The 24,247-nt window shown below is 55.0% G+C and overlaps 1 protein-coding gene across 3 annotated transcripts in view; it reads left to right on the top strand.

The window, feature by feature from the left end:
- The window catches only part of SUFU (SUFU negative regulator of hedgehog signaling), a 117,543-nt gene extending 96,061 nt beyond the window's left edge, over positions 1-21,482 (top strand). For 2 of the 3 annotated variants that reach the window (XM_062213957.1, XM_062213956.1), the window contains exons 9-12: positions 3,023-3,157; positions 4,850-4,988; positions 14,330-14,398; positions 16,734-21,482. In XM_062213957.1, coding sequence (XP_062069941.1) covers positions 3,023-3,157; positions 4,850-4,988; positions 14,330-14,398; positions 16,734-16,823 — 433 coding nt within the window. In that variant the 3' untranslated portion in view covers positions 16,824-21,482. The remainder of the gene's footprint in view (positions 1-3,022; positions 3,158-4,849; positions 4,989-14,329; positions 14,399-16,733) is intronic. The other variant, XR_009868291.1, reaches the window with a different exon arrangement.
- The last annotated feature ends 2,765 nt before the right edge of the window (positions 21,483-24,247 follow it).

Raw genomic sequence — 24,247 nt, 5'->3', positions numbered from 1 at the left:
ATGCCTCTTCTGTGTCCTCACATATCATTCTTACCATGACCTCACTGCTACTTGTTCCTATCAAAAAGATACCCAAACTTGGAGAGAGGGTAAGTCATTTGCCCGAGGTCATGTGGAATTCTGTTTCCTGGAGCATGCCCTTGACCCTGCACCCCTAGCGGTCCCAAGTAGGCATGGGCTGTGCCGCCTTGGGAGACCCCCTCCCTCCTGGCCCTAAAGCTTTGCCTTCCCCTCCACTGACGACTCAGGGAGAAACAGCCCAGCTGAGAAATGAGGCCGCGCCGCCGAGCACACCACTTATTTTTTTATGACTAAGATTAAGCTGACAACCACGCAAAACACTGCAAACCTGTGTCGGCTGCAGATTTAATACCTCACCCAGCCCACACAAAGAATTCATGCTTCTGCACCGATGTCCAGAAAAAACAAATCAGCAAAAAGCCAGGCTCCCGCGTGTGTGTTTGTGTGTGTGTGGAGCAGCCGCATTTCCATTGAAGCAGTGTGCCGGAAATACCCAGGCTCCAGGACTGCAGATCTAGCATTTTGTGATTTTTTTTTTCTCTTAAAAGATTAAAGTATGGTTTCAAGTGATTGAAGGCTGGTGGGAGGTGTGAATGTGGGCACTTGCCACGTTAATTCTTCAGATGATTAAGTTCTTTTCCATTTCTTTAAAGCTGTTTGCCGTTGAGTTTGATGTCCTGTTCCGGGTGAGTGTGTTGTGGCAGTTACCAAGGTGACTTTAGCTGACTTTCAACAATTTATTTTTCCCTCCAGCTTGAGACGTCCCTAGCCCTGTGCACTGTTGAACCTCCTCTACCAGCCCCCGCCCCACCTCCCATTGCTATTCATCAGCCAGAGAGGCTGGCTCCTCTAGCAGGCCCCGCCTGGGGCCGCCAGGCCTGAGCCCCTGTCAGGAACACGGAGGTGCGTGTGGCTGTGGGAACCTGTGGTCAGGAGTGGCTCAGGACCATCACACCCTGGCCCTCCCACTGAAGCACACGCTGTGGCCTCAGCTGTAAAAGGCTTAGCAGTAAAGCCCACCTCAGTGCTTGCCGTGAGGCATCTCTGAGTGACAGGCCCAACACCCAGCAAGGGCTCAACAGACATGGGCTGCTGCTGTTTCCTGAGTTTGGCCCATGTTTGGATCCTGACGGCGCCCCCATGTCACCTCTGAGCCCTGTGCCTGGCTGAGAGGCAGTGCTTGGTGTCGCCTTCCTCAGAAGAAAGGTGGTGTAGCAGCCCCCAGCGATGGGAAAGAGCTTGTCCGAAGTCTGAGCTTCCCACGCTGGCCTGCCAGACCAGCTCGGAGGCCTTGGGCGTCTCAGTGTCTCCTTTTCAGAAAGGAAGGCAGTAGATTAAACAACCCTAGTGCTTCCTTCCAGTCCTGAATACCGTGGCCCTCCTGGCTGTGGTGTAGTTCTCCTTCCCAGGTCTTGTGGAAGCCTTTGCCAAGCAGAAGTCTCTGGGAAGAGAGGAAGGGGCTGCTTTGTGAAAAAGCTGTCGGTTCTCGGGGGGGGGGGTACTCAAGAGCAGACCAGCTGGGGGGAATGGACCCAGGACTCGGAAGCCTTTCTAAACCACTGCCTCAGCAGAAGGTCATACTCCATCTCTTTTTTTTTCTCTTTTAATTTGTATTTATTTGGAAGGCAGAGAAAAAGAGAGAGCTCCCATCACTCCCCAAATGCCCACAACAGCCAGAGTTGGGCCAGGCTGAAGCCAGGAGTCTAGAACTCAACCCAGGTCTCCTATGAGACTGGCAGGGACCCAGCTACTTGGGCCATCACCAGCTGCTGCCCAGGGTGCGTATCAGCAAGAAGCTGGAGTCGGGAGCTCCACCTGTCCCCAGCCTCCTGTCTGCCGACTGACCTCAACTCTTCCCTGGAGAAAGTGCTCTGCCTGTGGGTGCCTCGCTGGCTACTGACCCCAGGCTCAGTACTACTCTCACCATGTGTGAGGTTAGGCCAGCCCCTCCATGGCTGTCCAGTCCAGACATCTTGGGTGGCTCCTGCTTGCTGCTTGAATGATAAGTAACTGGACCATTTCACCCAGTATTTTGATAGACACCTGGGGAATTCTTCTGAGATTCATAGCCCAAACCAGAATCCTGCCTTTTGAATGAGATCAGTGAGTGACCCTCACTTCCTTCTGTGGAAGATTTGAGAAGTTGTCAGGAGGAGCAGCTAAGTTTGAAAGAACAAATCTTAGAATGCAAGGGACCTGGAGCCCAGCTGTGGGACCAGCTCTTGGTAGGTGCTGAGCAGGAGGGAGTTTGAGACTTCAGCAACAGCCCAGCGTAGCCAAGGCCACAATCAGGACAGATCTGGTCCAGGGCTCCCAGGGCCTTGAAGCCCAGTAGGGAGAGGGCCCAACTCTGCTGCCCCATCAGGCCCACTGATGTGACTCCTAAGAGCCTGGCTCCCACCCTCTCCATGGGATTGTTTCACTTCCTGGTTTGAAGGAGGATGCATGGCACTGCCACTTCTGGCCATTAGCAGAAGTGTGCTTGTGCTGAGCTTCTCAGGGTCAGTTGGGTGGAAGCTCTTGGAGACATGTCTCATGGTGCTCTCCTACCATAGCCTTGGAGAGGCAGGAGTCTGAGGTCCAGGGCAGGAGAGGAGGGGCTCCCAGAAGCTCCTAGAATATCACGGGAAAAGCAAACCATGTGGCATTAACTTTTTAGTGTCTTATTGGCCAAAGGTGCCAGCTCCAGAACCAGACCCACCTGAGACCAAATCCCACTCCACCCACGCACTGACCATACAACTAGGACAAGTTACTTGCTTCCTTGAGCCCCAGTTCCTTGTCTTTGAGGGGGAGATAATAATAGTACCCACCTTGTAGGGGCATTGTGAGCTGTACCCAATCAGTGAAAAGTGCTCAGCATGGTGGCTGGCACTTGGCACACACATAGGATTATGATTGTCAGTCCCACTATTGTCATTTTTCAGGAGCCCAACCAAAGACTGATTCCGCCCTGTGCTGTTTACCTTATGCTCAACCTGTCCCTGTGCTTACTTCGCAGGAGCCGCAAAGACAGCCTGGAAAGTGACAGCTCCACAGCCATTATTCCCCATGAGCTGATCCGCACACGGCAGCTCGAGAGTGTACATCTGAAGTTCAACCAGGAGTCAGGAGCCCTCATTCCTCTCTGCCTTAGGTGAGCCATAACTCCAGCTCGGGCCCCGCAGTGCCCAGATCGACCTCCAGGGGGCACCTCAGAGCCTACTCCAGCCATCCCAGCAGGGAAGGGAGGTGCCTGTCTGCAGCCCGCACACCTCAGCAGACTGGGCAGGAGAGGGAGGAGAACCTAGGCAGCTCCATCTTGGACCCGTGTGGTTGCTTGGGAACTGTGAACCAGCCAGTAGCTGATCCGAGCTGCGCTGTATTCTCCCTTCCTAGGCCTCTGGCCAGCCTCTGTGAACACTATAGATCACCCTGAGGGAGGGGCCCTCCTCTCTGTAGCTTATGCCTAGCCTACAGCAGTGACAACTTCTGATGGGCCCAGGACTATGGCCAGAGAGCCCCACTGGTCTCCAGTCTGACTGCTTGGTTGCCACACCATCCTCATTTGCTGCTGAAGTTATCTCCTCGGTCCAGAGGAAGCTTCAGCGACCAAGGAAGTCTCAGAGGCTCCCGGCCACCCAAAGCCTGGGGTCCGGATGGCGGGGTCACCAGCACTGGGCTGTCAGGGTGAGACTTCTGGTACGTTGGGCTCTGTTTTCTCCTGCTTGCTGTTTTCTCCATTAAAACACTAAGTTCCTCAAGGCTGGTGGCCAGCCCAGCAGACTTCTTAAGGGACCAGGGAGTCCAGTTGTGTCCCTTCTCCTGCTGTCCTTGCCAGAAACCCAGCCCTGCGGCCAGAGTCCGGTGTCCCACTCGGGAACACTACATTGGCTGCATGTACTGCAGCCCGTGGCTTCCTCCACAGCCCTCTGGGCCCCACCCTCACTAACGGCGAGAGGCAGTAAAGTAGCTCTAAACACAAAGGACGGTGACGAAGAAGAAGGGGTTGCAGTTTGGACCCTCCCCACATCTCTGCAGCCTGTGAGAGAGTTTGGAAGAGACCAGCCTTGGCCAGCCACCCTGAGCAGCAGAGCAAGAAGTCAGTGTGGGACAGACCTGACAGGCCCACCGCCAGCCATTTCCTCCCCAGCTGCCTCACTGGCCCGGGCTCAGGGCTGGTGAAGGGTTAATCAGAGGCTGCCTGGGAAAGCAAAATGCCGGCTTTGCTTCCTTTGCTGACGGGCGCCTGTGGCCTAGGAGTTGCCCCTGCCTGCCCTTCCCCCAGGTGTGTTTCCAGACTGAGAGCTAACAGTAGTTTCCGATGGCTCCCTCAGAGTGACCCCACTTGGCTTCTGGTTGGGCCTTTGAGAGAGCCTGTAACTGCTGTGAGAAAGCAGGTGAAGAGTCCGCCAGGCACTGTGACCAGTCCCACTGTGAAGGCGCTACCACACTTCCATTCCCCCAAGCAAGGGGATGTGAATTCCCTCTTAGCCCTGGGCATGACCCTGGGCACAATGCTGACTTCGCCGTCTGGCCTCAGGTCCGTCACCAGCACCCTGGGCAGCGGGCTCCACTACCTGTGCAGGCCCTCTGACTCTGACCTAGTGCTCTGCTGGCCTTGGGCTCTTTGGAAGGATGGTATTAGAGGATGTGTAGGAAGGGCCTCTCCCATGAAGGTGGAGAAAGCAACGTGTCTGGTTACGGTCCCCTCTTCCTGGGCAGGTGGCAGTTTGGTCTCATTTGTCAGACTCCCTGTCCGAGGGAGCACAGTCCCAGACCTTTGGCCAGGCCACTGCACTTGGGCTGTGTGCAGGCCCAGCTCCTTACTGTCTCCATGTTCCCCCAGGGGCAGGCTCCTGCATGGACGGCACTTTACGTATAAAAGTATCACAGGTGACATGGCCATCACGTTTGTCTCCACGGGAGTGGAAGGCGCCTTTGCCACCGAGGAGCATCCTTACGCGGCCCATGGACCCTGGTTGCAAGTGAGAAGGCTCTTTTTCTCCCCTCTCTTTCCGTAGGCTCTTCCTTGCCCTCCTCTCCCTTGGCAGCTTTTAGCCAGGCCCATTCCTGAGGCTGCTGATGAGTACCTCCTAGACTCAGAGGTTGAGGCCTGTATGTGGGTGTGGAGTGTGGATGCCACTGCTTATCCCAGCAGCCCCAGGGCCACTTCCTGGCCTCTTCCCTAATAATAAAATGAGACCCAAGTGATAACTCTCCAGGCCCTGGCCATTGGTAATCCAGGTTTGAGAGATGGGATACTTTCCCACCTGGGTATACCAAGGTACAGGTGAAGCAAGATGGGGAGGATCGATGACAGCCACTCTGCAGGAGCTGCATGGAATTCACAGGAAGTGGGCATGTGGACCTGGACCTGGGACTGGGATGGGCGGGCCTTGGTGGTGGGGGCCTCCCTCCCCCAGCCTCCTGCACAAACACATCGAATGGCTCTCCCCGTTCCTTCTGATGGAAACCCAGCTGGTCTGAGCAGAAACCTGCTGGCTTGTCCAGAACACTTTGTCCCTCCTCTGCTCTTCTGGCTGGCGCAAGCTTCAGAGTGGATGCCAAGCAGGGTGCTGGGGCCTAAGAACCACTGGCCTCCTTCCAGCCCCCACCCAGGCCCAGGTCTCTGAGGAGTGCTCTGGTCTGGTCTGCCACACTCCAAGTATATTGGAGGGACAGCATCCTTTTTTTGGCTTTTGTTTGTTGGGAATGGGGGAGAAAGGAATACTTTATTTTGCTTCTCTCAGGAGTATCAAGAAAGAGAATCTGACCCTAACCCAAAAGGTACCTGTGCCTTATTTGTGGTGTGCTAAAGGGGACACTGGGTGGGGGAAGGGGGAGGTACAGTAGAGGGGAAAAGAATTATGCTGGCTTTGTGGGTTTAACCCAGTCTGGGATCTGCAGAGCGCCTCTGCTCTTCATATGGCCTTACTTTTAGTCCCCGTCTGTCTGCTTACAGCAGAGTTTCTCGGCCTGCAGGCCAGTCCTCACCCCACCCCCACCAAAATACTAACCCTTAATTAAAACAAACAGCAAACAGAGGACACCAACCACACTCCCCAGACTAAGCCAAGGTAGAAATGGAAGCTAGTGCTTTAGGGATATTGTGTTCCATAAATTATCTTGCCTTTTTCCACTGTTGTTATTACATTGTTTCATAACAAAATTACTTTGAACCATAAAGTTATAAATACATTTTAAAAGTCCCACTTGGTAACATTAGATTTCTGTCCATGTGGTGTTGGTAGTTACTGTAGCAAAAGCTCCAAAGTGTAACATTTGAAATTAGCCCAGCACAAGTGGGAAGGGCCTCCCTTGGCCCCTGCTCTGCCCCCAGCGCCCCCGCAGACCCAGCACTGCCCCTGCAGAGCAGGAGGGAGCAGCCCTCCCCGGCCGGCTGAGCTGATGAGGAGGTAGGAGGTGGGCACTGTACAGGAGACCCCAGCCCTGGGAGGTCACGGGTCCTCACTCCTAGGGCAACAGAGTGCTGACAGGTCTCAGCACAAGTGTACCAGGATGGCGTGTGTGTGTACTGAAGGCTCAAGCACATTTTCTTGGAAAAGTGAGGCCTGGGATCTCCCCAAACCCAAGAATAAATATCCCCCAGTGACATTTCATATCCTCAGCCCTGACCCTGGCCTTAGAGTTCTGCCACCCTTGGAGGGTCTCCCTGCCCTAAAGAGAGTGATCAGCAGCTCTGGTTAGTAGCATCCCAGGAGCCTTGGCACCCAGAGGACTCAGCAGATACTGATTGTGTTGCCCCTTAGTCCCTCTAAAGCCTCTGGGCCCCTGCTCCCCTGGCTGCCAGTGTCCCCCTCCCGTCACCACAATGCCCTCACCTCCCTGGCAGCCCCTGCATAAGCTTCAGAGATCAGCACCCGCAGACTCCCCAGCGCTCGGTCCCCTCCCATGGGCTGTTGCCCAGGGAACCCGGGAGCGGTGGGAACGGAGCTGCTGTTTCAATAAAGTTGCTGTGCTGGGAGCTGCTTGATCAAAGGCCCATGTTATGGGCTCATTAGTGTGGTCCACCACGGGGCCAGATCGCAGGAGTGCTCCTGGGAAGGCTGGCTACAGCCCCACTCCCCAAGCACGCACCCGGATCACTGAGGGGTTTCTCAGGCCCTTTCCAAGGAACCCTGGGAAACCTTCTGACCCTGCCCCCAGCCAGCAGGATTCTCAGCGGGGGAGCCAACACTCACCCCTGTCTCCTCCCCTCCCCCCAAGCAGTCAGCATTTTCTGCATTTGTCTGCCAGCCAGGCTTCCCCTTTTGGGTCTTGCCACTGTGGTCACAGGCAGCTCCCTAGCTGTGGGAACCTGGGCCTATAGTTACTTGTGGGCCACTGCGTCTCCCTCTGGGGCTAGCTGTCTCCCCAGCAGTCTAGAGGACCTCCTAGAGGCCTAGAGTGAGACTTGCCCTCACAGAGGGCCCAGTGCAGAAGCCGGCCCTTCTTCCTTGCTGGCATTTCTTGCCCACACCTCTAGGGTTGGGGGTGTCACCTCAGTTCTGAGTGCCAGGCCTGGTGGAAGCAGACTTGCAAGAGGGAGATGAGTGCAGGAGATCCAGGACATGAAGAGACCCAGACTTCTGTTCTCTTGGTTCTTGCATGGATCTCCCTGGGGGTCCCAGCTGAAGTGGGAGGGGCCTGGATGGTTTTCTTGCATCAGCCCAGGAAGCCCTCACCTGCAACCCTGGCACCTGGTTCTGGCTGCCAGCCCAGGCCTGCTATCTCTTGGGGAAAAGGCATGAAGACACCCTGTTTTGGGGGAGAGTGACAACAGAGAAGCTGAGAGGAAAAAGCAGAGGAAGTGAGGGAATGTGAGCCCTTTTCTAGAGTTTGTGGAGTGGCCCCAGATAGGCCTCCTCCCCTACCTGCTCCTGGGCTGGCGCTGCCCTCCACGCCCCAGCACCCTCCCCATCCCTCCAGACCCGGGAGAGTGAGGGCCCCAGCACACGGAAGAGCAGAGCCATCTGCAGCTGCAGGTGATACACAGCGGACACTCCAGCACTGTGGGGGAGCTTCAGAAGCCAGAACCCAGCCAGCTGACGCCAGCTCCAGCAACTTTTCCTCTCCCGAGGGTGACACCTTCACTCCGTCTGCACTGACATTTGCTGTTTCATCCTTGTGGAGCTTATAAAGCTGTCAACCAACCCCAGAACTTTGCAGGAGGTCTGCAGACCCTGGGTTGGGGGGGTTCCTGTACCGCCTTCCCCAGCACTCCCTCATCCCCGTGGCTTTGACAAGCTTCTCTCCCTCAGGCCTGTCAACACTGGCTGTTAGCCTTCTGAGCCGGAGCCCAGCCCAGCACTGAGTTCCTCATCCATCTCTCCCTGGCCAGGGTTGATCTAAGGGGAGATGTCTCAGCTCCAGAGGTCACAGAGAGGTCACATCACCAAACAGGAGGAATTTTTTTAGGCCTTTGCAATGCTTTCTCAGCTGTGTGGTGGCTGACAGTTCACCCCAGTGGTGCCCCCTGTCCCAGCCATTCTCTTGCACTCCTGGTGGGAGGCCCAGGCTTGGGAGAAGGCCTTCAGCAGCTGTGGGGGTGGCTGCTGAGCTCTGCCCCAGCCCAGTGCTGACTCACCACTGTCCTCCGGACAGGCCCCTGCATTTTCCTGTCCCCTCCATGCATTTGGATGTCGTGGGGAAGATGACCTGGGAGGGCCAGGCCCTGGGCAGCTCCTCTTTGGTTCCTCTACCATTTCTCCTTCTGCTGGTGAACCTGGCCACACGTTTTCCCCGAAGACCTTTGCTTGGGTTGTGCCAGAAGCCCCATTGTCCAGGATATGCCTGGTCAGGTTTAAAGCCCAGAAGTGTGCCTGAGAAAGTCCCCTCCCTCGCTGGAAAGGACTGTGATGTCCTGCTGTGTCCCCAGTAGCCCGCAGCCTGAGCAGAAGGAATCAGCCTGTTTCTGGTCACCAAAGCCAACTTGTCACCACCCACTGAGAACAGGAAATGAGTGAGTGAGGCCTCACTGTGTCCCACTGCAGCCCTGCAGCCCACTACCGCTGCCCGCAGGCACATGCCTCTGCTACCCCACGTTGAGGGGTGGGGGTGTCTCCGGGCTGGTTTCTGGCTTTTGTCTGGCCTGGGGTGGAGGTGGGGGACGCAGACAGAACTGCTTCCTCGTCTCTGCCTCCTTAGCTGCCACTGAGGGTGCCAGAGCGGCTCCTTGGCAGGCCTTGCCACTGTAAACAACACTTTTCCTTCCCTGAGAGAAGGAAAGGGAGGCAAAAGAAAGCCAAACTTGTTGGGAAGCAAGAACAACGTGTCAACACGAAGAGCAAACAGGCCCCAGACAAAGTGTGGATTGTCATACCGGGGGGTGGGGGGGAGTGGGGGGGTGGGCACTGTCAGCGGCTCAGAAATACCATTGACCACAGACATTTGAATCAGCGTCAGATCTGCAGCAGCTGGGCTCCTGCCTACAGCACAGCCAGGCCTGCCCAGGGCAGGCTCCAACGAAATTGCACTTTTTGGGTTCCTTTCTGGAACTTGCTGGGCCTGGGGAATTGGCAGGTTGTTGACAATCCTCTTTCACCACCGGTCAGCCATCTTGTCCCAAGGTGCCTGGTGTGAGCCCCATTGGAGTATTTTGCTGGCCTAGATTCCAGGCCCTCTCTCTGGCCAAAGGTGAGGATGGGGAGTGAAGGGCTGGGTGGCAGTGGAGTTGCAGTTGGTTAAGCCTGCACCCAAAGCCCCTTCTCATTAGGGTCTGAGTATTTCCCAGGCTCCCCTACACTACGATCTCCTGGGGCACCTTTTAAAATGGTAGATGCCATGCGCCGGATTCTTGCTCCTCTTCCAGTCCAGCTCTCTGCTGTCGCCTGGGAGGGCAGTGGAGGATGGCCCAAGTGCTTGGGCCCTGTACCCGCATGGGAGACCAGGAGGAAGCACTTCGGATTGGCGCTGCGCACCAGCGGCAGCACACCAGCTGTAGCAGCCATTTGTGGGGTGAACCAGCAGAAAGGAAGACCTTTCTCTCTGTCTCTCTCTCATTGTCTAACTCTGCCTGTCAAAAAAAAAAAAAAAAAAAAAAAAAAGGTAAATGCCCTGGTCTTACTCCTGGTGTTCTGATTCAGGAAGTCTCCTGGGGCCCAGCATTTTGGTATGTCCAAAAGCTTCCCAGGGCAGTGTGTTACTCAGCTGGGTTGGGGATCTTTCCTGTCTCAGGAGAGGGTCGCCTTCTACCAAAGGCTGTTTTGCATAGGCCAATGTTTTATGCCTAGTCTTGATGGGTACAAACATCCATAAGTGCTGTTGTCATCGTCACGATTGTTCTTATTTCTATTGCTATTTTCTGGGCTAGAAGAACTATGAAAATGTACATGCTCATCAGACTGTTCTGGAAATTTGCCCCACCAACCCCACTTGGAAACCATCTTGGGGCGTTGTCCTTTTACAGTTGGTCAACCAGTCTGGTTTTTTAGCATTGTCTGTGTCTTGGGGATCCAGCCCCCTTGAGCTAAGCAGGTGGTCAGGAGTTCTGTGGCTGGCTGGGGTTAGTTTTCTAGGCTACCGGTAGAAGCCTAAGCCACCTTCACCTCCCCCATACAAAGGGATTGAGGAGTGGGCCCTGCATATACTGGTATTTAGATTTGAGGTACTTTCCCCTGACAGGAAGAGAGCCTCCTCTACCACCACGAGGTCAGATCACTGTGCTGAAGGCCAGGAGACTTGGCTCTTCCCCGGCACCCATTCATCTACAGAGTAGAGATAAGAGTTACTCTCCCCACGCGCCACAAGACCACCTTAGGGATTCCATGAGATTGTGCAGGTGAAGCACTTGGCATGGTGTCTAGCACATGGGGGCTGGGGCACTGCTGCTGCTATTGGTCACTATTACTGTTGCTATCATAGTGATTCCCATTATGCTTTGTGGCAGAGCCAGACAGCTCCATGGGGACCCAGTGAGCTTCAGGAGTTCCAAGACCCAGACCCACAAAGGCTTTTCCCACAGTTGCATCACAACGGGGAGTCTGTTCCCTATGGAGCTCCCAAGAGCTGCTCCATCTTAGCTGTCTATCTCCAGTGTCCTGTTGATAAGATCTGTTAACATTCTCAGCTCCAGGTCTGAAATATACAAAGAACAGGGCCTGTTTGTTCAATCCAAGCTTCTAAGGTTTAACTCCCAGAGGAAATTAAATTAGGTGCCTGGAGCTACGACAGTCTGTCGTGTTTCTTTGTGGAGAAAGTCACTCTTAATACCACGCAGATCTTGTTTATAATTTTCCCCTTTAATTCTTTTAAAATAATGTGAAGTTTCTAGCATGAACCAGCAAACCACCAAAAGTGAAAATGGAGGAGCAGCTAGGGTTTGTCCCCATTTTGGGTCTTGCCAACCCCCTCCCCCATCTGAGTACAGGGTAAGTCCACACACAGATGGTGCCACGCTTGGTGGTTGCTCTACTAAAAGCCGCCATAACTCACCATCCCCCCAGCATCAATTCCAGATCTTTGCAGGAGGAGCTGGCTCAGGACTGAGCTCATTGTTAGTGGCATTACTTTCCTGGTGTTGAAATGTGCTCCCTCTGCAGTCACACTGGGTCGCCACAGTTCTGTGAGTCTTTCCCCTGCACACACCCCATCACACCCCCAGCGCAAGCAGTAGTCCCAGACCTATTTACCTCCCTGGCAGAAAGCCCCTCCTTCCAGATTATTTGTGGGTTAGGAATCAGCCGACCATTGTCACGGAATTGGGTTTTAGGTCTGCTTGTGTTTGTGCTAGCATTTGCAGATGGCAACAAGCCCCGGAAATGCCAGGCATATGAATGTGACTTTTATTCTACTCAAGCAGACTGGTGATAACTGGTGGAGAAACTCTGCACTTCTACAGGGAGGGAGGGTGCACCCCTGGGCTGAGACAGTAGGCGGGTCAGGGCTACAGGAGAAGCAGCCAGTCCCACTTTGGAGGAAGAACCTGGGGACACGTCAAGGGGCACTTCCCTGGGCTGACTGCCTCTCCCCATGTCCGCCTTGTCTCTGTCCTCAGTTGAGGCCTGAGCTCCTGGAGGAGTGACTTGAGTGAGAGGTGAGCTAGTGGTCAGAGCTGGTTTCTTCCTGTCCGTGGGAAGGTGAGTCTTTTAGCTCCTGCCAACCGTGTGAGGGTACTTGTCAGATGGGAAGTGGGCTGCCCTCGGCCTGTGTCCCTGGAAAAGCAAATTAGGGAGTTCCTGGGACTGAGAGTGGAGAGTCAGGGACAGGATTTAGAGAACTCGCTATAGTGTCCACCCATGACTGGCATAAGGTCTCATCACAGCCACACCCCACCTCCGAGCCATGCCTCAATTTCCTTGTCTGGAAGGGGGCTGAAGGAGCTGGGAGAGAATGAGCACTTGGCACAGTGCCTGGTGTGAGGGTGGTTTTCCTGCTCACTCCAGGCAGTTTTCTCAGTCTTCAGCCCCTAATCCCTCTGTTCCTTCAGGGTCTGTCCTGTGGGGTGCAGACAGCTCCAGCTTGCACCTTCCTGCTCTGCCACTCCACCATATCTCACCACTGGAAACTTCTGTTCTCATCAGAGGGACAGCTCCCAGGGGAAGCTTGATGGGTATTCTCTCAAGTTCTCAGTTCCCATCCTTTTCTCAGGGAGCATTTCTCCCAGGGGAGCCCCTCACCTTGGTCTTTACCACATTGTCTTCCTTCCTCTCTGCCCCACCAGGGTTTTTAGGGGCTAGTGGGAGGGGCAGAAGAGATGAGGCAGGGGCAGGTTGAGCTGTTGTCAGGAGGCCCCTGGCTAGGCTTGGTCCAGGTTCTTGTCTCCATGTGAGAAAGAATTCAAGGAGACGGAGATAAAGGTGAGCAGAGAAATGAGATTTACATAAGGGCAAAGGGAAAGCACGCTCAGGAGGAAGTGTGGACAACCTCAAGGGAGAGGGCTGCCCTTAACAAAGTTTGGGATCATTCATTTTTAGGAGCTGGAGGCATAGCAGGTAATGTCTGGAGTGGCACTTAATTGAATGTTCAAATGGGGACAGAGTTTGGAGCAAGTACTACCCAGTTCCATGTCCTTTTTGGAAGTCTTGTGTCATGGCATCAGATGCATGAGAGTGGGTGTGTCTGCCATGGTAATTTTATTCTAATGACCTAAAGATCATTGTGGGAACCTGGCCAGCTGCTATATTGCACATATGGCTAGCCACCACAACCCAGCAGCTGTAGTTGGTATGGAAGAGGGCAGCATGTGGGGCTGCGGTGTGATGGGGCTGGAGTCCAGGTGCTGGCAATCCTCAGTTCCTTGCTGTCCATGCCAGCTAACAGTCTTGGGGTGCAGAAGGGTCTGTTGTGCAGGCCAAGAAGACAAGGACAGGGGGGCACAGAGGGCGAAGGAGATAGGGTCATATTTGGAAGAGCAAAGGCATCCACAGCAGGCTCTAGGGTGGTGCAGGTCTGGGGTATGCTTGGCCTGGCTCAGGGTAGCAGAGGAATGGGCTGGGAAAATGGCCTATCCAGTTGAGGGAGACTCGACTTTTGTACCCTTAGACATCCCCATTAGCTGTGCATACTGCTTTAGTGCATGTGGATGGTGGTTGTACCAGCACAACCAGGCAGTCCCAATATCAAAGCAAGGCTAGAGCAGCAGAGTGGGAAATCTGGGAATTGACCCTGAGAAGAGGCGTCTCTAAGAAGCCTTGAAGAATGTTGTTGCTGAGTGGGGCCAGTGGGCTGGGGCTTGGGAGCTTCCAGCCCATGAGAATGTGGAGACCATGGGTAGAGGTGGGAGTTGATAGCCCCTTTTCCATCTAGAAAATGACAGAGCTCTGTCCACAGCCTCCCAGCTCTGCAGCTCAGACATTCTTAGATGTCCTTTCCAGGACATTTCCAGATTCCAGAGAGGCCTTGAGTTCCAAATCCAAAGAGATTCTTGTTCCCGACCACGTCGGGGAGGGGGGGTGGGGGTGGGTGAGGATGCGGCAGCCTTGGAGAGCAAGGAGGATGTTGGCAGAACTTTCCTGCCCTTCTGCACTTGTGTTCCCTCCTGCACCACTGAGGCATGCAGGAGGCCTGAACAGCCACAACAGGGAAGGTGTGTTCCCCACCACTTCCCATCTCCATTCTGGAGCCAGCGCTACCACCAGCCGCCATGTGTCCCCACCTCCCTTCCCCCTAGTCTTCTGAGCCCTTCCCTCTCTGAGTGTCCCTTACTTCAGGGGGCAGTGTGTGGAGAGAAATTAGGCCTCAAACACTTCCTCTGTCCCTCAGCCTGATCACAGAGATAACCACATCCCTCCTCCATGGCCAACAGAGGTCCATGGCTTAGCTGTTCGCAAAAAGATCATATATTGAAAAAAGAATAATAGAAGCCTGCCTTGTGCCTTCTTCCCAGATTCTGTTGACTGAAGAGTTTGTAGAGAAAATGTTGGAGGACTTAGAAGATTTGACTTCTCCAGAGGAAGTAAGCCTATTTGATTCTCTCCAACGGCGGGTCCAGTTTCCAGGAGCATGTGTGCACACATGTGTGTGTGAGTGTGTGTGTGTGTCTGTCTGTGTCTGTGGGATTCTCTAAGGCACAGGCATAGGCCTTGGAGGAGACCCTAAGGATGCTAAATGGCTTCATTTATCTTTGGTTTCCAAGAACCACCACCCCCTGCCCTACCCCCCAGCCCTGTGAGGACACCCAGCAAATTATCTGAATTGCCAGTTCTTGAGAACCTCATTGAAGAGGCAGCCAGGACCTTCAGGCTAGTACGAGTTCTCCCCAGCCCCTGCTGTTCCCTGGCAGATTCTGAACAGAAAGGCCAAGGCTGCTGCCAGGGAACATTCCACTGGGGAGTTCTGGTGGGCAGCAAGGGACTCCTGCTCTCGCCTCAGGCCACCCAAGAGCCACTCTCCCTGCCTTCCTCTCCAGCCATCGGCTCTCCCCTCTCGGTGGCCTCTTTCCACCCTAACTCAGAGCCAGAGGAGCAGACAGGCCAGGTTGGGGTTGTGCCTTCTCCTGGCTGCCCCCTGGGGTCCAGGAGTGGACTTCATAGTCCCCGTTGTTTTTCTTCCTTGTTCCTGGCATCCTCTTTCACAGAGACTTACCTCATCCTGGAAAGTCCCTTTCCCTCCCCCTGCCTCCTAGCCATGCAGCGCCCCAGTGGGTTCGGAGCCTTCTTGGCCTCAGTGCCTGGTGGCCAGGCCTCTGGAGAGCTCTTCTGGGCCCTCCCCTGCCTGTGGCAGAGACAGGCCCTTCCCTTCCCTGCCTGCCAGGAACCATGCTTGAGGGAGAGCTTACCTCCCCGGGCCCAGGCAGGTGCTAGGTTCCAGCTGGGCCGGGGCTGTCCTGTGCACATCTCCAGAACCAGAGGTCACCCCAGAGGGGCATTATCTTCTCTGTCCTCCGGGATGCAGCCTGATAAATTAATTCGCTTATACATTCCAAAGTCATCCAGCACCCAGTCTGTGCCAGCCAATCAAACCCCAGAAACCACTGGTCCCTGAGGCCCAGCTCCCCATTCAGTCAGATCAGAGCCAGCTGCCCAGAAGCGCTTCCGGAGAGGCCTTGTCGCACTGGGATGGCACTGCGCCAAGCTGCTGCTTTGAGCTTCAGTGTTGAGGGCCAGAGAGGGGGACAGTCCAGGCAAGAGAGACAGGAGCCAGGGGGAGCTTAGGAAAGTAGGTCACTAAAAATGACTTTTTCCTTTTTTTGCTTTCCTGTCCTGAGACTGTCCCCACACCCTGCCTCACTCTCCACTTTGGTCCTGGCATGGACAGTCCCCCATCAGTGGGAAGGCAGAGGGAGCAGGCCAGAAAATATGGGTCTACCTCCAGCCCAGCTCCATGCAGGCCCAGAGTGCTGTCCTGTCCTGTCTAGCCTGACCCTGACTGCTGGCCTAACCTCAGACAGTGCAAGTCTTGAAATATGGACCTTGCTTCCCAGCTCCAGCATCAGTCCAAGTCAGGGAACACTTACCCAGCACAAGCCGGGTGCCAGGCCTCATGCGAAGTAGCAGCATTCAGACAGAATAAGACATATAAGCCTCTTCCCCTTTCCCCAGGAGAAGCCCCCAGGGGAATGGGAGAAACAAAAGCCGAAGCCAATCAGTGCTTCCTGGGGTGGGGAAGGAAGACCTTGGGCTCTCCTTGGCCACCAATGGGACCACTCCTAGGCTAAGAACGTGGGGAAATGAGAATGAAGGAGGGGAAGCTCTTCCCGAAATCACCTGAAACCATATTCGTCCTGCCTCTTCAGCTCCCTCCAAGGCCATAAGCACGGGTCTGACTTTGAGGCTAAACCGGGGCCTCCTTCCCTTTGTGCCGTTTGGCAAAGGTCCCAGGGTCTTCCCTGAAGCAGCTCTGGAGGAGAGGCCAGGGCAGTGACAGACCTCAGGCCCAGTGCTTCCCTACAGCATCCTCCCCTCCCCCAGCCCAGTGCTCCAGCCCCAGGGCCTCAGGGAACAGATTCCTAGCATGCTTGTGGCTGGAGGCAGAACCAAGGAAGTGAGCAGGAGGGAGGTCAGCACAGTCAAGAAAGAGTTAGAAAACACCTCCTCCTCCAGCCTGGGTTAATTATTGGCAGGGCAAGGGAAAGGAAAGGGTCACCGAACTCCAGCAGCTTGACCCCGGCCACCCACCTGGGTCCAACATTTGAGACTGAAGCTAGGCATCCAGTGGCCTGTCCTGCTCTCCCCTCCCCACCGCGCCCCAGGGCAGGGCCCAGGTGAGGGAGGGTCTTGGCCTCTCGGGGAAGAAGGCAGTGAATTCTGCTAACCATGTGCTCTCTGGGTCTGTGCTTGCCCCCTCCACAGTGCAAACTTCCCAAGGAGTACAGCTGGCCCGAAAAGAAGCTGAAAGTCTCCATCCTGCCGGACGTAGTGTTCGACAGTCCGCTGCACTAGCCTGGGCTGGGGCCTGCAGGGCCGACAGGGAGCCCGGCCACTCCCAGGTGACTTCCAGTTGTAACAACTGCGTAAAGGAGATTCCCACAAATAAAGGACAAGTGTGAGGATGACTGCGCAGCCACCGCACCCGCAGCCCTGTGGGACACCATGCACGGGCCACAGGCCCCACCTCACCTCCTGCTCAGGGCCCTGGTCCCCCTGGGCCAGTGTGTGGGCCAATGAAACCCTGGCCGCCTGCCGCCACCACAGGCTCTGGTTTGAGATTTGACTCTGGACCCTTGAGGTGCCCCTAGGGGGAGCAGGCTTCGTTGTCACCCACCCGCTGCCTGCGGCACAGCAGGAGGAGGTGCAGGGGTGCACTGCCCAGCTCAGCTCTCTCGCAAGCCTTTGCTAGACAAGCTCCTCCGGCCGCGGAACAAATCCTCCCCTCACGTTTGGTTTCCTTTCTCCTTATTTTATTTTGTAGAAACCGGGTGGTATTTTATTGCTCTACAAAGATGTCCAGAAGCCGTGTACATAATGTTTTTTAAACAGAACTTTATTCCCAGGTGAATTTTCTCATTCTCTCAGACAGGGGCCTGGGGCTGTGTCTCCCCCTGCACTGTCACCAGAGGTGACCACTGTTGGCCTGCCAGCCCAGGGCCTGGAGGAGATGGCTTCACAGACACTCTTTTCTTCCCAGTAGGCCTGGTGGAGTCTGGGCAGGGGGTGAGAAGAGATGTCCCCATGCAACCTGGAACCCAGGTTAGATGGGACCAGCAAGGGGTACTGCTCTTTTCAAAGTAAATTGGGCTCCCTCTGGTTCCAGGGACTTTCAGGGTCTCAAAGACTTGGTGGCCCCAGCCTCACCTTCCAGGCATTCCCACCAACCTGGCCTGCCCGGGAGAGGGCAGGGCCCACCCCTCACAGTCCATCCTCAACTGCAGCTCAGGGCCTGGGTCTCCAGCTCTCACCCCTGTCCCATTGCTTTGTTCCATGGGCTTCCCAGCCTCTAGGCTGCAGGACTCTGGGTTATTAATAACCAGAAACTCAACCTCTCACCATCCCTTTCACTTTTGGTTTTGCCAACACTGCTCCCTGCCACCATGCCAGCTACCCTGCATCCATTTATTTCTCATCTTCCATCCCCATCCCCATTCCTTGTCCTGTCTCCTTGCCTGTACCCCAGCCACTTATGCTCCTTGATCCCAAACCCCAAGGACTACAAATCTCAGGGCCTGCCTTCCAGAAGTCAACCAATCTGTGGCCCATGGCTTTGGGGTTCCTCTTGGGTTATTTCCCACCCCTGTCCTGGAATGAGCAAGCCCTTTTCCTCTTACTCTGACTCCAGGGACTGCTACTTTAAGCCCACCCTCTGGACCACTCCAGAGCAAAGTTATTTTGTGTGTCTGGGACCATGCAGAACTCCTCTCTGCCTCTGCCACCCACACAGGCACCACCACAGTGCCCCAGGAGGCCTGTAAGGGTACAGGACCTCTCTGATGAGAGAACTGGCCAAAGAGCTGCCCCCATGGGTCATGAGGCCACTGGCTAGGCTCCTCGGGGAACTAGAGTTGGACCTCCAAGGGGCACCTTCTCCTGCACACCCCCAGGGCTATCGGGTTAACTCCATCAGTTTGAAAGCTTCAAAGCAGATCATCCTGGAGGGCTTGGGGGAGATAAGCTCCAGGCCCCCCAGCCAAGATATAAGCCTCCCTGGACCTGATGTCAGCAGCAGCTGTGCCTTTTACTGCCCTGAGAGCTTTTCCAAAAAGCTGTGCACTGGCCTTGGCTGCTGTTGCCACCGCAGCCCTGCCTCTGAAGCTCTTGTCTTGTTACTGGCAGAGAGGTGCCATCTGTTTGTCTCCATTCCTTGCCATCTTGACCAAACCGTCCCTGAACTCTTTTCTGGGGATAGCTTGAGGGCTCCCTGCTGCAACTTCCCCGGCCTCCATCTACTGGTTTGGGTGAGGAGGGACAATTTTCTGAGCTAAGCATTCTCATCAGTGAGGCATCTGGTCAACATTTGCCCCAGGCCTACAGGGCCTCCGCAGACTGGCACCAGCAGCCTGGTGGCCCATTGTTGGAGAAGCAGGGGACAACAGGAGGAAGCAGGTGAGCACTGAGATGATGAGCTCAGGAAGCCTGTGGCCCGATTCTGCCTCCAGCATGTCAGGAAACTATGAACACCGAAGATCCTGCAGGGGCCAGGCCCGCATCAGTGTTCCTGCTATGCGTTGCTCTAGGAGGATGGCAGGGCCTCTGCTGCCTCTGAGCAGGCCTTTCCCTTGAGCAATGGGGAACAAACCTCAGAGTGGATCAAGGAGGTGAGGAGCCTCCCTGCCTGCGTCTGCCTCTTTTTCAGGCTTCTTTGAGGTTTGCCCAGATCTGCCCCATCCTTCAAGGTCTCTGGTGCTAGTGCTTCTGAGAAGGCGGCCCCCCTTGCTGTTTGCCTGCTGGATAGGGCAGACCATGGCTCCCCATATGGGCTGCAAGAGGATCACAAACCCAGCCGTCCTGGGGACACTGGGAAGGCTCCTGCAGGGTCTCAGGTCAGGCAGGAGAGCTGCTGCACCTTCCTGCCAGTCTCTTCCTCTTCCGAAGGCGAGGTTCCAGGACAGGGACTAGGAAGACCTTGGGGAGAGTCTATAAAAGGGCTAGAGCATTTTAAAAAATAGACACAGGGTCTTGGGACTGGATTTAGAGATTGAATTGAGAGCAGGGAGAAAACCTGGAGTCAGTGCCCCTGTGGGGCAGACCGTAGAGGGTTCCCGCGATTGTATTTTTTTATCCATTCTTCCTCTCTGGTTTTCAGGACCTCAGCACCAGTGAGGTGCCTGGTCCCTGTGATGTCAGGAGCCCTGTAGGCAGGTCCCTCCTTTTGTACCAGTACCTGAGTGCTGCAACGAACAGACTTTTGTAAGGTTTTTGTAATTTGTTTTTAACGTCAGTGGCGACTCGGTTCCTGGGGCTGCAGACAGCCAGGGACTTTTGTAAGAATTTTTGGGTGACTCACTTAGATGTCGTTTCCTTGCCCCCTCTTCCTTTGTGTAATCTAAGTGCATTAAACGTATTTGCAGAAGCGCCTGGGTCCTGTGCTCCTTTCTGGCTGCCTGGAGTAGGGAGCAGGAAGCCTGGGGCCCTGGCAGAGGGGCTGGGTTGGGCTCAGCCGTTTAGAAGGAGTCAGGATGGGGAGGTCCCAAGGACTGTTGGGGGAACTTGTAGGGCAGTGCCAGTGCTTCTTCAGTCACACCCAACTGACTTGGCAGGGCCAGGCCCTCCTTTTCTGGTCTTGACTTCCTCTAAGGTCAAGGAGCAGGGAACAGCCTGGGGGGATAAGTAGGTGGGTAAAGACCCTCCCCCTGCCACTTCACTCCTCTTCCACCCTCCTCTCACCTAAATCCCCTTTTCATTCGGGAAGAGAGGCCCCCAGTTTTGGAGTTCTTGCTCCCTCTCCTAGTAGCCACGCCCTTCACCAGGCATCTCTGTTCAACCTCCTAATCTAGGGCGGGGGAGCAGCACTGAGCTCAGATGGAAGGGCAGTCTCTGAACCAGTCTCCCCCAACAGGTGACCAGCGGCCAGCCCTGTCTTCCTAAACTCCTGCAGGGCTGGGCTGGGTGAGGGGTTGGGTGTCTCTGGACTGCCCAGCCCCTGCCTCTCCAGAATTTGGATGCTGCAAAACAGAGCCCAGTGCCCCAGACGCTGGGGTTGGGCAAGGCACCTCCCAGGCAAGCAGGATGAGGTCTGTCCTCAGGGTTCCTGGAACCTGTGGGACCACCCAGGGCCCTCCCACATCCTTTCTAGGTGCTGCTTTCTGCCTTGGGGAGTGGCAGGGCCTTTCTTCTGTCCCTTTGGACACAGATAACGCCCAGCAGATTCTGCTGGAGCTGATGGCAAAGATATTGGGACATCACAAGGAGGGAGGAGTTATCAGTCCCATGAAGGGACTCTTAGTTCTGTCCACCCTCTAAGAGATTCAGCTGTCTGGGAACCTTCCTGGGAGGAGGTCCATGCCCCGCCCTCCCCTGTGACCTCTTTCTGAACTCTGGCAAGTGGCTGACCCCTAGAGCAGTGGCAGGTCCTGTCTGGGGCCCTCAGTCCCTCTGGCAGTCAGAACAAGGGAGCAGAGCAGGGAGGGGCCTCAGATAGGCTGATAACCCCGGGGCAGCCCAGGCCACACCTTCCCTTTCCCCACTGAAGATAGATAGGGGGTTGTAGTGCTTATCTCCTCCTCCTCCTCCTCCTCCTCCTCCTCTAGCCTAACAAGGACCCAGGGTCAGAGTGAAAGTCTTGCACCTGAGAGTGCAGAACAGCCAGATCCTGTGCTTGGGTGGTTCTGGGAGGCAGGCCCGGGCTGGGGTTCCTGCTGGAAAGAGAAGGACTCCAAGGCCTAAAGCAGAGACCGGATCCCTAGATTTAGCAGGGTTGTGTGTGTGTGTGTGTGTGTGTCTTTAATGGCTCTGCTCTTCCAGGTGTCTGCTCTGCCCCATCTCAGGGCCCCTGGGGGCCCTGGGGAGGGGAAGCCACAGGCTCAGGGGGCCCATGAGGCTGGGGAGCCTGAGAGATTTGCCAAACTGGCCTGACCAGAAGGAGAGTGCAATCTGGAAGTGACTCAACCTGGCCTGCCAGGCAGTGAGGCAGCTGCAGGCCGCAGAGAGGGAGGAGATGGGGAGGCTGGGTGGGGGTGAGGGGTGTGATCTGCTGGGCAGAGGGAGAGTCTTTTGAGAACCCAGGGGCAGGTCAGGATGGACTCTGGGGGGCTGACTATCTCCAGGCCCCTCCCGGGGTGGGGCACAGGGGCTAACCCAGTCCTCTCCCCTCAGTATCAGGCTTTGTCAGACAGAAGGGCAGAATGGGAAGGAGCAGCTGATTGCTGGTGTGTGTCCATGGTTGATGTGAGCAACTGGTGGGGTGGGGGAGACTCTTAGGGGTTTTTGGAAGTGGTGGTCTGACCAGGGCTGAGAACAGGGGACAGAGGCCTTGCTCCTTGATTTTCCCATTTCACTCACCCACACCGACAACACATCTTGGCACACGAGCACCTGGAAGGACAGAGACGGGAGTTCCTGGCAGCGGCATTCACGCGAAAGAGGGAGCCTCTGCAGTGACACCGGGAATGATGAGGACCACACACACTCACGTGCTTTGTTTAACAGCCATGTGGCCAGGCAGTCTTCTATGCCTGGAAGTGGACACAGACCCTTCCCAAAGGTGCTCATAGTGCCGTGGGGGAAATGGACAAAGAACCCGACACAGGAAGAGCCATAAAAGAGGAAGGAAGGCAACTGCTTTGGGTCCTACCCTAGCTCCACCACTTACGGTCAGTGGTCAGTGGTCAGTGTGGGCTCTCTCCCCCTCTCCTCCTGCCTCCTCCCCCGCTCTCCCCCTCTGTTTCTTCATTTGCAATGGATACTTGCCTAATCTGGGGAGTGAACCAGCAGATCTTCTCTCTCTCTCTCTCTGCTTCTCCTTCTCTCTTTGTGTAACTCTGACTTTCAAATAAAATAAATAAATCTTTTTTTAAAAAAGTTTATAAAAAAAGCCTCCTAACTGTTCTTGGGGATTGTAGAGGTCAAATCACCTGGAGGGAATGGTTTCATTTTAGGAGTGTGGTCTGCTGGTTGAATAATGTTTGTCTGCTGGTTGGGTACTGTTGGAAAGGGAGCAAGAGGGGCCCACAGTGTGGTGCAGAGGGTTAAGCTACAACCTGTGATTCTGGCTTGCCATATGAGCACATTAGTAGGAAGCTAGATCAGAAGCAGAGCAGATGGTACTCAAATTGGTGTTCCAATATAGCGTGCCAGCACCACGAGCAGTGGCCTAACCCACTGTGCCAGAATGCTGGCCCCTCAATGGCCGCCATGGCCGGCGCATCGCGCTGATCCAAAGCCAGGAGCCAGGTGCTTCTCCTGGTCTCCCATGCAAGTGCAGGGCCCAAGCACTTGGGCCATCCTCCGCTACACTCCTGGGCCACAGCAGAGAGCTGGCCTGGAAGAGGGGCAACCGGGACAGAATCTGGCGCCCCGACCGGGACTAGAACCCTGTGTGCCGGCGCCGCAAGGTGGAGGATTAGCCTATTGAGCCGCAGCGCCGCCCTAGGTTGGTAATTTTTAAAGGCAGAATATATGGTACATGAAGACACATACTATGGATAAAAAGCAGAAAAACATAAGTAGTGAGGGCTGGAAGGAAGCCTGTATTTTAAAAAATTGTTTTTTCTGATTTTTACTTACTTGAAAAGCAAAGAGAGAGACAGGGATAGATACAGAAAGATCTTCCATCTGCTGGTTCATTCTCCAAATGCCTACAACAGCTAGGACTGGGTCAAGCTGCACCCACGAGGTAGAAACTCCACCATGGTCCTCCATATGGGTGGCAGGGATCCAAGCACTGAGTCATCACCTGCTGCTTCCCAGGGTGCTTAGCTGGGATTGGAAGCAGAGCTGGCACTCAAACCCACGTACAGAATTCCAGTGTGTCACTTGGATGACAGGGGACCAACTTCTGAAGCCATCGCCTGCTGCTTCCCAGGGTGTGCATTAGTAGAGAGCTGGAATTAGGAACAGAGCCAGGACTCAAACCCAGGCACTCTGATATGAGATATAGGCGTCCAAAGTAGTGGCTTAACCTCTATACCAAGAGTCTGCTCCTGAATTTTTTTTCCACTTATTTATTTATTTAAAAGGCAGAGTGACAGAGAAAGATAGATCTTCCATCTACTGGTTTACTCCCCAATGATGCAACAGTCAGGACTTGGCCAGGCCAAAGCCAGGAGCCAGGAACTCCATCTGGGTCTCCCATGTGGGTGGCAGGAAAACAAGGACTTGGGCCATCATCCACTGCCTTCCCAGGCAGGTTAGCCTGGACTTGAACCACATACTCCAAGATTCCACTTTTTCACAATGCCTGCCCTGATCCCGTACTTTAAAATAAAGCCAGGAAAGGCCTCCATGCACAGATGACATTTGAACAACGGACTTGAGTGAGAGGAAGAAGGCGGCCATAGAGCCAAGTGGGGGGTAGAAAATTCCAGGTAAGTGACCAGCAACTGCAAAAAAATTTGCTTGGGGTTTTGGGGTGTTAGGGCAACACATAAGAGGGTGTTTGAGGAACTACGGGGAAGCCAGTGAGGCTGCAGAAGAATGAGAGAAAGGAAGTAGTAAAAGATGACGCCAGAGAGTTATTCTGAGGCCAGACCTCGTAGGCAACTATGAAACTTCAACTTGGAGGCCAGCATTGTAGCACAACTGCTTAACCTGCCACCTGGGATGTAGCATCCCATATCAGAGCCCCTATCTGTGTCTTGGCCACTCTGCTTCCCACGTGAAGGCCTGGATAGAGTTACTGGCTTCCTGCTCCCAGCTTCTCCTGGCCCAGCCCTGACCACTGTGGTCATTTGGGGAGTGAAGCAGAGGATCTAAGATCTCTGTCTTTCCTTCTC

Source organism: Lepus europaeus, chromosome 17 (assembly GCF_033115175.1).
Source record: "Lepus europaeus isolate LE1 chromosome 17, mLepTim1.pri, whole genome shotgun sequence".
In the NCBI taxonomy this organism is placed as follows: domain Eukaryota; kingdom Metazoa; phylum Chordata; class Mammalia; order Lagomorpha; family Leporidae; genus Lepus; species Lepus europaeus.
The sequence above is the reverse complement of the archived record's forward strand: the minus strand, read 5'-3'. Positions and strand labels throughout refer to the sequence as shown.